General features: G+C 50.3%; 2 protein-coding genes across 8 annotated transcripts; both read right to left on the bottom strand.

Annotated features, from left to right (window-relative positions):
• Positions 1-1,447: 1,447 nt before the first annotated feature.
• Positions 1,448-7,246, bottom strand: LOC100821903 (probable methyltransferase PMT23). 6 transcript variants are annotated; one of them, XR_001405872.2, is made up of 10 exons: positions 6,341-7,246; positions 5,585-5,734; positions 5,023-5,293; positions 4,443-4,553; positions 3,646-3,814; positions 3,148-3,411; positions 2,249-2,443; positions 1,917-2,148; positions 1,706-1,793; positions 1,448-1,595 (listed from the first exon to the last, which is right to left on the bottom strand). XR_001405872.2 is itself a non-coding variant. In XM_010234205.3 (9 exons), exons 1-8 carry the CDS (start codon positions 7,034-7,036, stop codon positions 1,950-1,952), a joined length of 2,055 nt encoding a protein of 684 aa, XP_010232507.1. In that variant the 5' UTR covers positions 7,037-7,246; the 3' UTR covers positions 1,448-1,595; positions 1,917-1,949. The 6 variants fall into 6 exon arrangements, 4 of the variants coding, with proteins under 4 accessions (XP_010232507.1, XP_010232506.1, XP_003564520.1 ...); XM_010234205.3 differs by lacking the exon at positions 1,706-1,793; XR_730952.3 differs by having other exon boundaries at positions 1,454-1,595; positions 1,706-2,148; positions 6,341-7,245.
• Positions 7,247-7,505: 259 nt separating this feature from the next.
• Positions 7,506-15,797, bottom strand: LOC100842229 (gamma-interferon-inducible lysosomal thiol reductase). Of its 2 annotated transcripts, XM_003567193.3 has the most exons (6): positions 15,464-15,797; positions 15,283-15,348; positions 14,918-15,058; positions 14,739-14,831; positions 14,517-14,633; positions 7,506-7,846 (listed from the first exon to the last, which is right to left on the bottom strand). In XM_003567193.3, the coding sequence occupies exons 1-6, from the start codon at positions 15,716-15,718 to the stop codon at positions 7,787-7,789; spliced, it is 732 nt and encodes a 243-aa protein (XP_003567241.1). In that variant the 5' UTR covers positions 15,719-15,797; the 3' UTR covers positions 7,506-7,786. The 2 variants fall into 2 exon arrangements, with proteins under 2 accessions (XP_003567241.1, XP_014753922.1); XM_014898436.2 differs by lacking the exon at positions 7,506-7,846 and having other exon boundaries at positions 14,508-14,633.
• Positions 15,798-16,078: the final 281 nt, after the last annotated feature.

The raw sequence follows: 16,078 nt of genomic DNA, 5'->3' as shown, positions 1-16,078 counted from the left end.
TATTTCATCAGCCATAAGAGACTTTCACTGTCCTTTCTTTACTGAAGTGGTGATCATTTGCTGCTGGAACATTTGGAGGCAGAGAAATTATCTTATTTTTTATGGTGTTGCTCCTCGTTTCAGAAGATGGAAATATGGTTTCAAAGAAGATTTGGCTCTGCTTATGCATAGGATCAAGTCAGTTGTGGCAGCTGCTCTTAGTTTTTCTTCTTGTATATTCCCTGTAGCTCTTTTGTAGTCCTCTTGAAATATTTGTACAGTTCTTTTACTTATTAATACAAATGCACTGTAGGGAACTCCCTTACAGTTTCCGGTCAAAAAAAATGTGATCGAACACCACCTGGAGTGCGTTGACCTTGAATCTGCTTGGATTCAATAGCAATGGTAGAAGCGCAAGGCGGGGGTGGAGAAGCTCGGATGCCGGCCAGAATTGACAGCACGGAGGCGTGGCAGCACGAGCAGGGGATCAAGCCCCTACCGTGCTCGCGATGATAGAGCGGGGCGTCATCTGCATTAGGCGCCGCTCGAGGGCACCGGAGGCTGTGCGCGGGGCCAGAGTAGGTATGGAGGGCCACCGTGCATCGCATGGTGGCAAGAAGCGTGAGCGTGCTCAAGACTGCCAAGAATGGCGTCGCAGCGGCGGGCTAGGGTTTTGCAGCCGCGGAGCATGTCGGCCTCTGCCGAGCACGTGGGGAGGCACGACAGGGAGACCAGGTGAGCTGGCGATGGCGGGACAAGGATTCGTGACTTTCGGTGACTGATATGTTGGTTCCACACCACATTGGCCCACATGTCAGCTATAGGAAGTCGGGTGAAGTACTTCACCGAAGTTGTGTCCACGATGGCTGGGCAATGTCTCGACGACCGAACTCAACGAAAGTGGCAGCCGAGGCGGCATGGAAATTTCACGACCCGCTTATTTCAGGTTTTACCCAATGGCACTTCGATTTGGTATATTTTGGGTACGGGAGAGAGAAAGATATGTAATTACCCAAAAAATGTAGTACAACAAATAGAATTGGTAAGCTGGTGGAGCACAAAATTAGCACAAATTTGGTGATATTCGAAGTTTTTAGGGATAGACAACGAGGATAGGTAAGCTGGGGGGATATGCAGGGTAATAACACACAAGCCTTTGAAAACAATTATAGTCTGTTCATATGGTGTTTATGCTTATGTGATGTGATAAAAACACTCATATGTAAGTATTTTGTTTTAATATGAATCTATTGGCATCAAATTTGTGTCATATAAATTTATATTCATGATATGAATTTTATGTCACGGAAATTGGCCACTCTAGCAAGGAATCAACCTTAGCGATGAGGAGTAGAGTCGACCAGGCATTTCAGCAACAAAGTAAATGGATGGGGCCTGATAGTAGAGGGGGAACGACCATGGCAGGCATAGGGATGTACCTAGGTTTACCTAACAGGATGCGCAGAACACCGCGTCCAAAAAAATTGCTTTGATGTATTTCATCTATCTTTAGTGTGTGACACCAAACACCAAGTCAGAAATATGTGTGATTGATACAAGGACACCGGGTCCTTTCCTCTCTAGATTTCGCCCCGGCACAGGTGGCGACCATGGTACTGGAAATAGAAGAGAACAGTTTTAGCCATAAGTGATGAAGAAAGACAGATGAATGTGGGCAAAAGAGACTTATTACTGAAAATACAAAATCAGCGAAGCATAGTCTTACAAGAAACCCTTCCATACTCCAGCATTCACAAACTTGTTAGCACTAAGCTATTTGCTACTCAGCAAAATCAAAGGAAAAGTTGCACTATCTGCAAACGAACCGAGAAAAGTTCGATAAGCCAATCCATGTCATGGGAACTACCGACTGTCATCTATGCTATATGAAGAATCAATGAAATCAAAATTTATCGAAAGGTTGTCATTTTGTTTACCAATCAACTAAGGAGAAGCAGGAATAGCCACAACTAAGAACCTGTACTGCCAGGGCGCCAGAAACTCTTCCGGGCAACAAGAAGTTGCTGCTTCACAATTGCAGTCTTGTAATGCAAAGAGCGAAGAACTTGGTCCATTTTTCTAATCACTCCTATAGTGTCATGTAACACAAACCATCTACCAGGTCTAAGTATCCTGTCAATTTCCGCTGCTACTTCAATAATATCACACCTAAAACAAAAGCATAAATAAGTTTGGTATCTTTAGCATAGAAGAGAATGTCATAATGTGAACAGGACCAGCAGTCCTTACTCAAGGCAAGCTTGTTTACCTATTTGTGAGGCTCTGAAGGAGATAGCTCATTTGAAGAAGATCGTAGGTTCGTGGATATGTATTAAAAGATTCACACCAGTCATGATATACCCCAATCAAACCTCTGTTAAAAATGATAGGCAAGGTATCTGGCTGATCAAAGGGTACAACGTTCATAACCCAGAGAGGTCGATCAATGAGTGATGCTGCAAATCTGTTTAACATTGCAACCTTGATGAATATATTACATGAAACATAACATCTACATAAAGTGATGATTATTAAGAAAAGGAACAGTTAAAAGAACCTAAAGCAAATGCAATATAGCAAGAGGAAATTAGGAATCATGCAAACATATCATATATGCTTTAAAGATAGAGGAGTAATTTCGATGAGCTAGTAAAGAGCAACTGGCTACACTATCTTAAATTTGATTGTTGAAAGCCATTAAACAACAATCTGTTTCTGTCTTCTACAACCAAAAGCTGCTCGAGAAAGAAGGCTAAGTACTGGACCCAGTACCTGAACTTCACACATCACTAATGAGGACACGAACCAACTAATAATCACACAGTAATCAGGAAATAAAGGACAGAGTCAAAGGGATCAAGCAGAAGCACTGAAAATTTGGACATAGTGTCATGACTTACGCAATACTAATGAAGAAGTCTACTACTGCTACAAACAAGGCCAATATATTTTTTCTGGGGAAGGAAGGCTAAGAGCTGGATACAGTCCCTTAACTCTAGACATCAATAGTCAGGGCAAAAACAAACTAACAGCCTAAAAGTATTCTTGAAATAAAGGACACACAACTTCAACACGATCGAGCAGAAGCACTAAAAGCTTAAAAGATATTGCCATTTCGTATGTAATAATAAAGTCTACTACACACAAGATCAAATTAATGATTCTTACCCTCCAAAACCAGCATTCATGTCCATAACATTGCGAATACTAGACCAATCAATTGCAAAGCCGCTGAAATATACTTCGGAAACAAGGCCACTCCATTGCTTTGTATCAGAGTCGATTTTCTCTTGCGAAAACTGAGTAGAAGAATTATCAGATCTAGATGGATATCGCATGTTAAGCCTTTCAGGCCAGGAAATGGGCCAACCATTTCCTTCACCTGAACTTGACACAACAGGCAACAAGAGGCAACTATCCAGAGGAGTATACCTGAAGAGGAAATATTGGAACATTAGTATATCTGGCATAAAAAACATACTATAAATATTATCTGGTGCCTATAATTATATCCGTAGCCATGTCAGATGCACAAACCATAGGTGCCCCACCTATGCAGAAATCTGTCCAAACAGAATTGTCCTATACACTGCTGATTATATCTAGTACAAATTACAAATCTGAACTGGATGTGATATAACAAAAGAGCATTTGAAGAAAATGTACCAAGGAGAATGGTCATCTCTTGCTGTGCATAGAGGTGGTTCATTATTTTTCCTCTCAATGTAGCAAGAATTTGAGACTGGCTTTTGGTAAATAACAACACCAATCTTGTTAACATCCTTAGATTTGACAACTGTCCTCCAGCAAATCGATTTAGTCAGAGTAACCATCGCTGCCAGAAGTTGAACACAAATTCCAATTAGCAAAAAGGGGTTGATCTCCAAAAATTAAAGAAAGTATGCAAAATTGCAAACTATACTGGGTTTTTTACCTAAGGACAAATATACACGGTAGTAATGCACGTGAATCTATGCGATTGACTACGGATGTTATGTCTGTTTTTTAAGCTACCACTTATCACAACTCAAGAGATGATTAGCAGTGGAATGTCTTCTCTTCTAATCATCTACTATATTATTCAAACAATACAAAGAGAAACCACCACATTCGTCCATATAGGCTAAAATTATATGTTTTGTTGATCATGGTGAACCCAGATTATAATGGTGGAGATCTACTAGTCCGTCCTTTCCAAATTATAAAGCCTCCTTGAATTAGACACTTTTATAAGTTATTCACCACAAAAATCGTACCATTAGAAACTTTTTAGAATATGAATTCAATGGTATAATTTTTGTGGAACATAACCTACAATTTAGTGGTATTGATGGTCAAAGTTGAATCTCGAAATGCCTGGGGCCTGGACGCCTTATAATTGAGGGAGTACATAAGGACAGAGTAGACCCTACATCATGCACAATGGATCACATCAAATAAATACAACTTGGCTGTAGACTAACCATTCCAGTCCTCTTCATCTCTTTTGCCACGACGATAGACAGGTGTCGCAGACCAGATGTAATATCCTCCAGGTCTGAGTACTCTATTGAGCTCCAACAATGGTTTTCCACCTGTATGCCCACAAAATATTAAATCTTATAAAAACTAAAAATGTGTGTGTGACTAAAAACGCAAGTGAACAAATTTAGTGGATTTTATTCTCCTGGAATCATATGTACTTAATATTTAGAACATGTAGGAATACGTGGACATGCAACAATTTGTGCAAAAAACACAATCATATGGCACTGAAAAAAAATGGCGGAAGAAACAGACTTAACTCTTGAGTTTCATAAGATGTGTGTTTTGTATTTCTGTACAGTGCATATATGATCATTGATCATATTTTTGCACAAAAGTTGCATGTGTACATATGCCAACATGCTCTACATCTATTAATTTTTTCAAAGTTCACAAAAACAAAACACAGGTTAATATGATCCTAGGAGCAGATTCCTTTCCCTGAAGAATAGTGGTATTTAAATATCAATAGGAGCAGAACTATAAGAATAAATTGCAGGAATGGTTTGAAGTACTTGCCATCAGCATACCAGTGAACCCTACACCTTGCACAATGGATCACATCAAATGCATTATCAGGGAACGGAAGTTTTTGTGTTCCAATGGCTGCCAACAATGCTGGAATTCCCCGCTCGAGCGCAAATTGTATCTGAGCTTCATGCTCATCTTTTGGGGCAAAAGACATAGTAATGACATTCCTGTCAAGCAAGTATCCACCAAAGCTGGCAACACCACATCCAACATCCAGCACAGTTCTTGTATGAGTTCCCCAGTTAATTTGTGGCATGATCTATTGAAAAAATATGAATGCAAGTGGTGAATTATAGCAAATAAAACATGAGCCACGGCATTAGCAAATGGAAGTCACAAAATGCCGACTTGCAACGATTATCACAATCACACCATGTCTTTGATGCTAAACTTGGGAACGTATCACAGAAATAATGAAATTAGGGTGTGGAGTCGTCTTAAAGTTAGCACCATGAAGGTGCATGAATAGATTGATAATCATGAATGTTATGCAAGTTTTATGAAAATCAACGAGTTCAAAAGCATATAATGGGCACAAGGTAACATGTACCTGTTCAATGAATCGAATGTATCTAGTCACACCTGCTTTAAATTGAGTTCCACCTCCAGGGAAAACAAAATAATTACCAGACTTCCTAACCCAGTTCTGGTCCTTCTTGTATTCCACTAACTTTGGGTGAGGAACGTTGTTATACCAAATCTGAAAGGGAATGTGGCAACCCATGTTATATACAAAGCTCACTTTAGCTTATTGCGAGTTTGAGACTCAGAAGCATCAGTACCAAAGTGCGTATTTACAGAAAAGGCATCAGCATTAATGCACGAAATCCATCTAATGGATGCTCATATAAGTTATAACAATGTGCCGAAGGGTCCTTCGTGAGAACTGATTTAAAAGGGTGCTTCTATAGATTTTTCCATTTAGATATACACCACTCCCGGTTTGAAACTAATCATAGGCACAGTAATAAGATTGGAGTAGGGTACAATGCAACCAGAGTTCTTTATTATGCTTTCCTGGTTCTGCTGTGCAGATGAGTTCAGTGATAAAAGGCCGAACTAGAAATCGACCAATTTCTGCACTAGTTATTCTGTTTCAAAGATGCCTAAACTTTAAACATGCTAATTTTGGCCCTACGATCAACCCACTAGCAAACCACACAGCACAACACTAGTACCTCTTAACCAGAGCATAAGACCACAGATTGGCAATATTAAATTATAACAGCTACTGCATCGTGGAATAGACAAACAAACAGAAAAACAGCTTCCTCGCTTACCGAAGAAGACAAGCAGGCGTCCTCACCATGTCACGGCTGCGCGGCCACGGCAGGGGAAGCCGGTACCCCGCGGGGAGCGGCACCAGGCACCTCGGCCGCGGCTCCGTGGGGCAGTGCCGCTCCCGGTGCTCCATGTGCCGCGTCGACTTGAGTGCCTTGACCGCCTTCACGTTGTCCAGACACGGTATGTAGTCCGCAGGCTCCACCCGCTTCCCCACCTCGCACAAATCCCACGACAGCACCTCCTCCGCCCCCGCGCCGCCGCCTTCACCTCCCTCGTCTCCACCTCGTTCGCCCGAGACGACGGTGGCGATCTCCTTTTTGTCGACCGACGCACTCACTTCGGCAGCGGCAGGAGGCGGTGGGCTGTGGTCTGGTTGGTGGAGGTGGACAGCGGCGGCGGTGGCATCGCCGTGAGGAGCAGCCGTGTCCGCTGGGGGTGGATCAGCGGAGTTGCTGCCGCTCCCGCCAAATGCGCCCACTGGGGTTTGGGGCGGAGATGCATCAGCGGAGACGGGAATTGGGGTTTGGGGCGGCGCTGAAGCGGCGATCGGGGAGAAAGAGGAGGAGAAGCGGGCGGTGGGGGAGTAGAAGAAAGGGAGGGCGGATGGGGCAGGGCTGAGGAGGAGGAAGAGGGAGGAGAGGAGAATGAAGAGGATGACGGCAATCGCGATGGGGCGCTTGCGATCGGAGAGGAAGGAGAGGGCGGAGGAGATGGCCATTTCTGCTTCCCGTAGAAGAGCGAGAAGGGTGAGTTTCAGAAACGGAGCGGGAAGGGGCAGGTATAGATCTGGGGGAACGGCGGCGACGGCTGCCGTGGCCGGGGAAGGAGCCGAGCCCGAGGCATGCGCAATAAGCGCAATGCGCCGTGCCACGGGAGCCGGGAGGTTTTGGTTTCAGATTTTCGGTTAATCTAGTCTGCCCTGTTTGTTTTTGAAGCTCTCTGTCTCTCTCTCTCTAAGCTAAGTTCTTCTTTATTTAGTGTTTTTTTAAAAAAAATCTCTATTTATTTTCAAGTTAGTAGTAGTACTATAGTCATGTCTGTTTGTCGCGAAACTTTGCAGGCAGTTGACATTTAGATCTGATTCCTGAACGAACAAGAGCTTCGATCCAAAATAAGACCATTGTTGTTTATTTTGGTTGTAGTTTTTTAGCAACAAAAGGCAATGTTAACAATTTTGTCAAAAACAATTTAGTCGAGAAACAAACAAACTTTAAATTTATCATGTATTCGACTCATTCAACAGTCTCCAAGAATGTTCTTGCTTAGCCCCCCTATGTCTTCATGTTGTGAAAGATAGAGAGGAGAACATTTTTGCCGTGAAGCAAAAAGGAAAAAAAAGATAACTATAAGGACATGTACAATTTCCTGTTTTTGTATGGTGTTACACTATTACTGCTATTTGTTAGAAGTAGTTTACTGGCTTGATCCGCCTCTGAAAAGTATGACTTCATCTTGACGCACTGGCGCTTCAGAACCATAGTGCAACACAAATGGCAAGTACAACAATAACCAGCTCTCGTGGATTCCTCTGGATCACAACAGAAAACCAATTAACCATGTCTCGCAGAACACAATAATGTATGCGCAATGAAATGTGCAAAACAACATTTTTTTTGAAAGGTCCAGCAAACGCTGGCTTTCGATGTATTAGCAGAGGGAATAATTACAGGGCCGCCCTGAGGCAAATGAGTAAGAAAAAAGGAAAGAAAACCCGGGGCGTGGAAAGGCTAAGAAAATTAAGGTGGGTCCCAAAGTAACTTCCTAAGGGCCTTGGTGCTCGCGAAAGCCCACTCGCGGGCCTCATCCTTAATGAAACAACAAATCTGGCGAAACGAAATTTCCTTGTCGTTGAACACCCTGGAGTTGCGCTCGCGCCATATGGCCCAACAGATAAGGATGAACATGGATTTGATCCCTTGGCGGTGTTTGCTCTGAGTGGCCGAGATCATCCTCTCGTAGAAGGAGTCAATGGAAGCCGAAGAATGGCAAATAGCGGTGGTGATGCCGGAACAGTTGGGCCAGAGAGCCACCTCGCACCAGATCTGCCGGGCACCAGGCAACTCGACGAACAAGTGATGCGAGGTTTCTAAGTTGCGGCGACAAAGGGCGCAAAAGTAGTCGTTGGGCCAGCCCCTGCGCTGGAGACGGTCGGCGCACCAAAGGCGACCGTGGAGGAGAAGCCAAGCAAAAAATTTGAGTTTCGGGGGTGCCCAAACACGCCAGACATTGCGCTCGTGGTTCAAGCGGACGTGGCCCTCGAAGTGCAGTCTGTAGGCAGAGCGGGCGGAGTAGCATCCATCGGCGGTGATAGTCCAGCGGATGGTGTCGGGCACGCCAGGGAGGAGGAGGATGTCGGCGTGCTGGAGCATAGACCATGCCTGGATGAACTCGAGAAGGAGCTGGGTGGACAGGTCATGGCGCAGGTCATCCACCCATTTGGAGCCATTGAGAGCCTCTGAGACGGTCCGCCCTTTGCGTCGTGCATGCGCAAACAGTAGGGGAAAGGACAGACGGAGGGGGCGTCCGCCAAGCCAGTTGGAGTGTCAGAACTTAGACGTGTTGCCATCACAGATGGAGACACGAGTAGCCGCAACGAAGAGGTCATGGTCCGTGGCATCGCAAGGCGTTTGCATGCCCACCCAAGGCCGCTCTGGAGCACGCCATTCGAGCCAGAGCCATCGGAGGCGAAGGGGGCGACCAAAGGGTTCGAGGTTTAACAAGCCAAGCCCACCACGGTCAAGCGGAGAACAAGCTTTTTTCCAGCTAATCTTGCACTTGCCGCCCACCAAATCATTCTCCTCTATTCCCCAGATGAAGCGGCGCCTGATCTTGTCTAGAGAAACGATGAATTTTTTCGGAAGTTTGAGCGCGGTCATGGCGTAAGTGGGGAGGGTGCTGAGAACAAAAGAGCAGAGCGCTTTGCGGCCGCCGGCGTTGATCCATCTGCCACGCCATCCCGCGAGGCGAGCACGGGCACGATCAATGATATGCTGCAGGTGAGCTAACCATGTTCGACCAAGGGACAGAGGAAGACCGAGGTAGCGAATCGGGAAAGAAGACCACTCGCCGGAGAAAGGCTGGAGGACGTGGTCCATGTCGATGCCGCTACATCTAATTGCAGCGATGGAGCACTTGTTGGCGTTGATGCGGAGTCCCGTAGCGAGGCCAAACTCAGAGAGGATACGCAGAAGAGTAGCAATCTCATCGCGAATGGGGTTGATGAAGATGATGGCGTCGTCGGCGTATAGGCTAGAGCGAGGGGAGACCTCGCGCAGTGGCAGGGGTGAGAGCATCCCTAACTCGGTGGCACGATGGAGGAGGCGCTATAGGGGATCAATCGCGAGAATGAAGAGGAGCGGCGACAAGGGGTCTCCTTGTCGGAGCCCACGCCGGTGAGGGATCGAGGAACCGGTGGTGCCGTTGAGAAGCACGAAGGAGGAAGCCGTAGACAGAAGAAGTGAGATCCAGTCTCGCCAGCGCGCAGGGAAGCCAATGCGCTGAAGGAGCTCGAGGAGGTAACCCCAAGAGACGGAGTCGAAGGCCTTGGCGAAGTCGAGCTTTACAAGGAGAGCCGGCTTATTTTTTTCGGTGAAGAGCCCGTGCCGCGTTTCTAGCGAACAAGAAGTTATCATGGATGCATCGGGACTTAAGGAAGGCGCTCTGAGAGGTGGAGACGAGATCGCCCATGAGAGGCGCCAGGCGAAGGGCAAGCACTTTGGAGAACAACTTGGCGAAAGAGTGAATTAAGCTAATCGGCCGTAGATCGTGCACCGTTTGAACCTGCACTTTCTTTGGAATTAGACAGATGAAGGCCGAGTTGAGGGTTGCAAAGTTCCCCCCTGCAAGTCGGAAGAGGTGGTTGAAGGCGGCAAGGATATCCAACTTGATGATGTCCCAACAAGAGTGGTAGAAGGTGCCGGTGAAGCCATCTGGGCCAGGAGCTTTCTCCGCAGGGGAGGCTTTGACGGCCTCCCAGATTTCAGCCAAGGTGAACGGATTGTCGATACCTGCCGGAGCGAGCATCGGCATATGAAGCTCATCCCACACAATAGAGCGGGAGTGATGATCGTCGGAGACCAGAACAGAAGAGAAGTGTTGGTGCAGGGCGAGCTCCTTGTTGTGGTGGGAGAGGTGAAGACTGGAGTCGGAGGTGATTTGGTGCAGAAATTTTTTCCGACGTCTAACATTGATCTTAATGTGAAAAAACTTGGTATTGGCGTCGCCCTCTTTAAGCCAAACCTGACGAGATGCCTGCCGTCTGCGAGCACGCTCGACGGCAGCGAGACCCAGGATCCTCGCCTTGAGGGCACGCCAAAGATGGAACTCAAGTGACGAAAGAGGACGGCAGTCTTGAGCTACGTCTAATTGGAGAACGATTTCCATCGCGAGGTGCAACTGGAATCGGGAGTCGCTGAAGATGCCTTTGCTCCAAGACCGCAGTGCACGGGCAGCCCGCCCCAGCTTGACTTGGAGGCGGCGAAGAGGGTTGATCGATTGCACATCCTCGCTCCAGGCGGCAAGCACGACGTCCCCGAAGCCAGAATGCCGGGGCCAGAAGTTTCCGAAGCGGAAGCGTGCCTTGCGTGGCGGCATGCTGAAGTTGGCGAGGAGGAGCGGGCAAAGGTCAGAGTGCGCAGTGGACAGGGCGTGGACGGCGCATGGCGAGAACAGAACATCCCAGGCGACGTTGCAAAAAATACGATTGAGCTTAACTAAAGTTGGCTGCTCCCGCTCGCTGCTCCACGAGAAAGGACGGTTGACACAGCGCAGCTCGAAAATTTCCGCCTAGTCCATGGCCGCACGAAACTGGCCCATAAGGCGACGGCACAAATTGAGGTTATTTTTGTCGCGAGCCTCGTAGATAAGGTTGAAATCACCGGCGATGATCCAGGGCTCCTGATGGCGTGGGGAGATATCCTTCATCTCCTGGAGGAAAGCAGGCTTGAGGGCTTCGTCTGCCGGTCCGTACACGGTGGAGAGAATGAAGGTGATCCGGGAGTGGAGGAGGGTGACAGTTGCGGTAATCGAAAAGCGAAGAACCGTCGGGTTGGAGATGGACACAATGTTGGGGTTCCAGAGCAGGGCAGCGCCCCCTCTCGTGCCATCAGCCGGCAGGCAAATGCACGAATGACGAGAAGGGCCGGCAGTCTCGCAGCGAAGGCGTCGGTGAAGGCAGCCAGCTTTGTTTCCTGAAGACAGAGGATGCCTGCATTTGATGCCGACGCGATCTCACACATGGCAGAACGACGAGTAGCATTGTTCAGGCTGCGAACATTCCAACATAAAATTGGCAAATGTTGTCACTCGTTGGCAAACAGAAAAGAACTCTGAATAAATCGACGACGAGCAGAATAGCTAATACATAACTCCATCCAGTCATACATGAGGAGACTATCCCTAAACAAACAGCCACAAAAAGATCGTCGGAGAAGAACGGACCACACATCCCAGCATAACGCGCGTACTAGCCAGCAGAAGGCCGGGCGGCGCCGAACTACAGTAGGATAACTAAACATGGGAAACTAAGTCGCCGTAGTGGCGGCGCGGACGGCTGAGGCCTTGGTGGCGGCGCGGTGGAGTGCGTCGCGGTCGACCCTGGTGAGGACAGCAAGACCGTCGATGTTGACGGTGGAGAGAGGCTCGCGGAAGCGCTGCACAAGCGCGGCAGCCGCAGCGTCCGTGCCCTTCTCGTCCTGGTTGATGGCGGAGAGCTCCTTGGCGAGGCGGATCGTAGCACGTTGAGCCACCGGGGTCGACGACACCTTGCTGGCCTGACGAGCGCTGCGCTGCAGGGTGGCCGAGGCCACTGCAGAAGCCGTTGCAGGAGGAGACGCCCCAAGGATCGAGGCCAGCGAAGCCGAGAACAGGGAGCGAACCAGGTCGTCGAAGGCCATCGAGTCTGGGGTCGCGGTGACGACGGTGGCCACGTCAGCGCGAGCAGGTGCATGCTCGCCGCAACCCGGCGAGGGGAGGCCGAGCGGGGAGGGACTGAAGGCCCTACCCGGGCCGAGGCCACACTTTCCCGCCTCCAGCGCGGGGAAGGCAAGCGGCGAGGCCATCACCTTGTCGCAGAACGCGTCGACCTCATAGGCCATGGGGTCGATGTCGCGCAGGGGCCAGCAGATGTCAGCGAGCTGCTCCGAGGCCATCAGCTCCGCCAGAGGGTCTTCGCTGGACTGCGACGTGGACTTGGCTGGCGACGCGGGAGGCAGAACGGGCGCAGTCGGAGGAGGTGGCAGCAGCGCCGAGGCCACCGCGGCCAGGTCCAGACGTTGTGGCAGGGGGCCGTGCGCTGGAAGCGGAGGCGGCGGTGGCAGGGCCTCGTAGGAAGCGAGCGGGGCCAATGGCGCGGAGTCGGCATTTTCGCGGCGACGATGGCTGACCGGGGAGCGGCTGCGGCGGCGTGAGCCTCCCAGGCCAGTGGGAGCCAGGACGACGGACTTGCTGACGAGGCCGCGCGTCAGGGCGGGGTCGCGATGTTGACGGCGGTCGCGGTCGTTGTCGTCGCCGGCATCGTCCCGACGAACAGGGGGTGGCGCGATGCGGCAGGGGTCAAGCAGACGGCGCCGAGCACCCGAGCGAGTCTCCTCCCCATCCCGCACACCGAAATACCAGAAGTAGGGCTAGACGGCAGGCAGCGGCGCAGCCTCCGTGCTGGAAGGCATGCGGGCGCTGACAACAGTCCAATCCTCCACCAGATCAATATGGATCAGAGCATTGAAGTGGTTACCTTCGGGAGCAGGGGCGACCTCACGACGTGGAGGGGGGTAGCCATGCATCTCCTCAACGCGGCCGGTGCCGTCAGGGAAAATGGTGAAGGTGTGGGCGCTGGGAATGCGATCCAAGCTCCAGCACCACACCCAACAACTGAAGAGCTTGGTGGTGTCCCTGGCGAAGGTGCGGTTGTCGAAGCGGTCGATGATCACGTGCGTGCCGAGGACCGACTGAATTCCCTCGACGGACCAGAGCTGCAGAGGCAACTTCTCAATGCAGAGGCGCACGTGCAGGGGGTAGGTCTGAAGGGTGCCGTGGTCGGATTCACGCCATGGTTGCGGGAGGAAGGTGGTGCCGTCGATGTCGATGCGCCCGAGAGAGACGGCGCGGTCGCGGTGGGACGGGTTGTCGAAGTGGATGAAGAAGTCCTCAGGGTGGTGCTTGGTGACGCGCAACGCGTGCGTCAGGACGCCCAGGACCCGCTCCATCTCCTTGCCAACGAGGATCGGGCTGGCGGCGTGCAGCGGAGTGACAGCCTTGACAAGGACGCCCCGACTCCGCAGCGAAAACACCTCCTGCTCGATGGCGCGGGAAGCCATGACGATGGAGTGGGTGGAGCCCGGGCAACGCGGCGCAGGCTTGGGGATGACGCGGCTCAGCATGGCGGCGGTCGGGGGCGGGGCCGGGAAGCGGAGGCGTTGGCGGAGGCGTTGGCGAGCAGGCAGGCGACGGTTGGAGGCAAAGGAGCTTCCCTTACAGCGCCCCGAGTCAGTCGCCAGATGGCCCCACGCCCAGCAGTCAATGCAGCGCGGAGGGTCTCGGCAGTTGGCGCAGCGGTGGTCCTTGCTAAGGCAGCGGAAGCAGCAGCCGTGGAAGCGCCTTAAGAAAGTCTCGCGGTCGTGGGGAGTGCGGCGCGGAGCACCAGGCGGCGGCATGGGCAGCGTGGGGCGCCGGTCCAGAAGCGGGGAGGCGCTTCTTCTCCGGCTGTGCCTCGAAACCACCAGTGCCCACGAGTTGCCGTTCTCGGCCGGGAGTGGAGAAGGCTGGGACAGGATGGAGCCGACCACGACAGAAAGAAGGCGGGGGCGCTCCTCGACCTGCTGGACAAAGGAAGAAGGCGTTGACGAGCGGGGAGAGCAGCAGGAGTCCACGGTCCGCGGGGGTCCCAAGGGGATCGGCGGACCGGCAGACCTAACGGAGGAGCGACCAGCAGATCTCGGAGATGAAGCACACGATGAGCCAACGGAACTAGACGAGCCAGTGGATTGTGAGCGGTGGCGAGCCATGGCAGGAGAAGGACTAGTGGACGGAGGGGGCGGCAGGATGGGGGGGCCGCCACGGCCGGAGTGGCCTGTGGCGCAGTCGGGAGGAGCTCAGCTCAGCTCTTGTCGCTCCACTTTAGCAAGCTCGGCTCATGCCTTGTGCAAAACAACATGAGATCTCAAACAGGAACTACAAGTCCTAGCAGGGACACACTAACACACCTTGTCTCCTTTGTTTGCTCTCGTGCGTTGAGCAATTGCCAGGTGCTTCCCTCTGCATGCCTCTGGAAGTTCGCCGTCATATGTGTTGCAAACGTAGGCTTCAAAATTCGTGTAATCCTTGCAGAATGTCAGGAAATGCAAAATTAGGAAGATAGGTTTAGGAACAGATAATCGGGCTGCGGTTTTGAGATGAAATTAAGCTCGACTACAGCTATAGCTCACATCAGCAAGGGGTCTCCCGTTCACGACCACCCAAGGTACAAACTGGTGAGGAGGCTGAAGAGCATGCGTCTCTGCAGCATACTGGAGTTCAAGCTGCAAAATTGAATTTGTTTCTTAGAAGATGATCACAAAGTATCAACTGCAATTGGGAGACCTCAAAACGCAACGATTCGACTCACCTTCCTGCCGTATCCCGAGTTATAGCAGTCTATAACAGGTTGAGAGACCAGGCCAGATTCGTGAAAGCAAGATTGCCAGGCGCCCCATTTCTGAGTCAGAGCCAAATGCTCAATGCAATGTATGAAAGGGAAATGCTGTTCCTGTATTCAGAAGAATGAATACAACAGTCAGTGCACTGTCCTAAATTCAGTTAACCTTGGCGATAGCTGAGCCTGTCAGATTTATGCCTGTCAGATTTATTATTCACAGATCGATAAATGTCAATACGACGGAGTATAACTGAATAAATTCTTTGGAGTGGGGCGTAATCACACGATGAAACATGAATTTAACTATCAGAAGTATATTCATGAACAGGCAATACCGCTTGAGGCCATAGTCTGATCACGCAAGCTTCTATGGCGTTCAGTCGGCATTCATCCTGCCCATGCTGCAGAATTGCGCAACCAGATTAATGAAACAAATTAAGCATACATATAGCAAATTAAGGTAAGTACTTAGAGAAACACTGGAGGACAGGGACGAGGCTACGACGGCGAGCATACCTGGCAGGTCATGGATCCGTCAGGGGAGACGCGCCCATTACCGAAAGGGACAAGGCGGAGGTCAACAATGGAGGAGAGGCCGTTCTGGAAGATCCTGGCGAGGTCGTTCACAACGAACCCGGAGCAGAACGGGCACAACGTCTCGTAGTACACCGACACCGAGACTCTCCGAGCAGCGCAATCCGGGGAGAAACAGAGCAGCAGCACGAGGGATAGGACGAGGCCATGGGGAAGAAGAACCGGCCGGGGAGCCATGGTGACGGAGAAAATCTACTGTAGCTTAACATCAAGGCTAGGTACGTCCATATCCGTAAGCATCTCAGCGCGAGAGAGATGCTTTTCTTTAGGATGGGGTAGGCGAGGAGAAGGAGATGCTTTTGATCGATGACCTTTTTTTCCTGGTTGCGCGGGAGGGTTTTTTTAAACGAGTGCTGCTTCAGGCCAGGGCGGCGTATCAAATCAAAACAAGTGACCCAGCTTTGAAGCGTGGCGGCCACTTGCTAGCTTTTCTTTTCGTGCCAGGACCTGCGTGGCTCAACGATTCCTAGTTCCGAATCAACTCTTGGCTTGTTGCTATTCTATCCACTTCACGTTTTAACTTCTCCAGTCGTTGCT

The sequence above is a fragment of the Brachypodium distachyon genome, chromosome 2 (assembly GCF_000005505.3).
Source record: "Brachypodium distachyon strain Bd21 chromosome 2, Brachypodium_distachyon_v3.0, whole genome shotgun sequence".
Lineage (NCBI taxonomy): Eukaryota > Viridiplantae > Streptophyta > Magnoliopsida > Poales > Poaceae > Brachypodium > Brachypodium distachyon.
This window is presented reverse-complemented; position numbering and strand designations above follow the sequence as displayed.

Excerpts from the sequence above, each read along its gene's own strand:
- LOC100821903 (XM_010234205.3), bottom strand. The coding sequence starts at position 7,036 with ATGGCCATCTCCTCCGCCCTCTCCTTCCTCTCCGATCGCAAGCGCCCC. Across the intron at positions 3,815-4,442 it reads AGATGAAGAGGACTGGAATG|CGATGGTTACTCTGACTAAA; the intron begins GTTAGTCTACAG and ends AACTTCTGGCAG. Across the intron at positions 3,412-3,645 it reads AGAGATGACCATTCTCCTTG|GTATACTCCTCTGGATAGTT; the intron begins GTACATTTTCTT and ends TTTCCTCTTCAG.
- LOC100842229 (XM_003567193.3), bottom strand. The coding sequence starts at position 15,718 with ATGGCTCCCCGGCCGGTTCTTCTTCCCCATGGCCTCGTCCTATCCCTC. Across the intron at positions 15,349-15,463 it reads ACGGATCCATGACCTGCCAG|CATGGGCAGGATGAATGCCG; the intron begins GTATGCTCGCCG and ends GCAATTCTGCAG. Across the intron at positions 7,847-14,516 it reads GAGCAAACAAAGGAGACAAG|AGGAATCCACGAGAGCTGGT; the intron begins GTGTGTTAGTGT and ends GTTGTGATCCAG.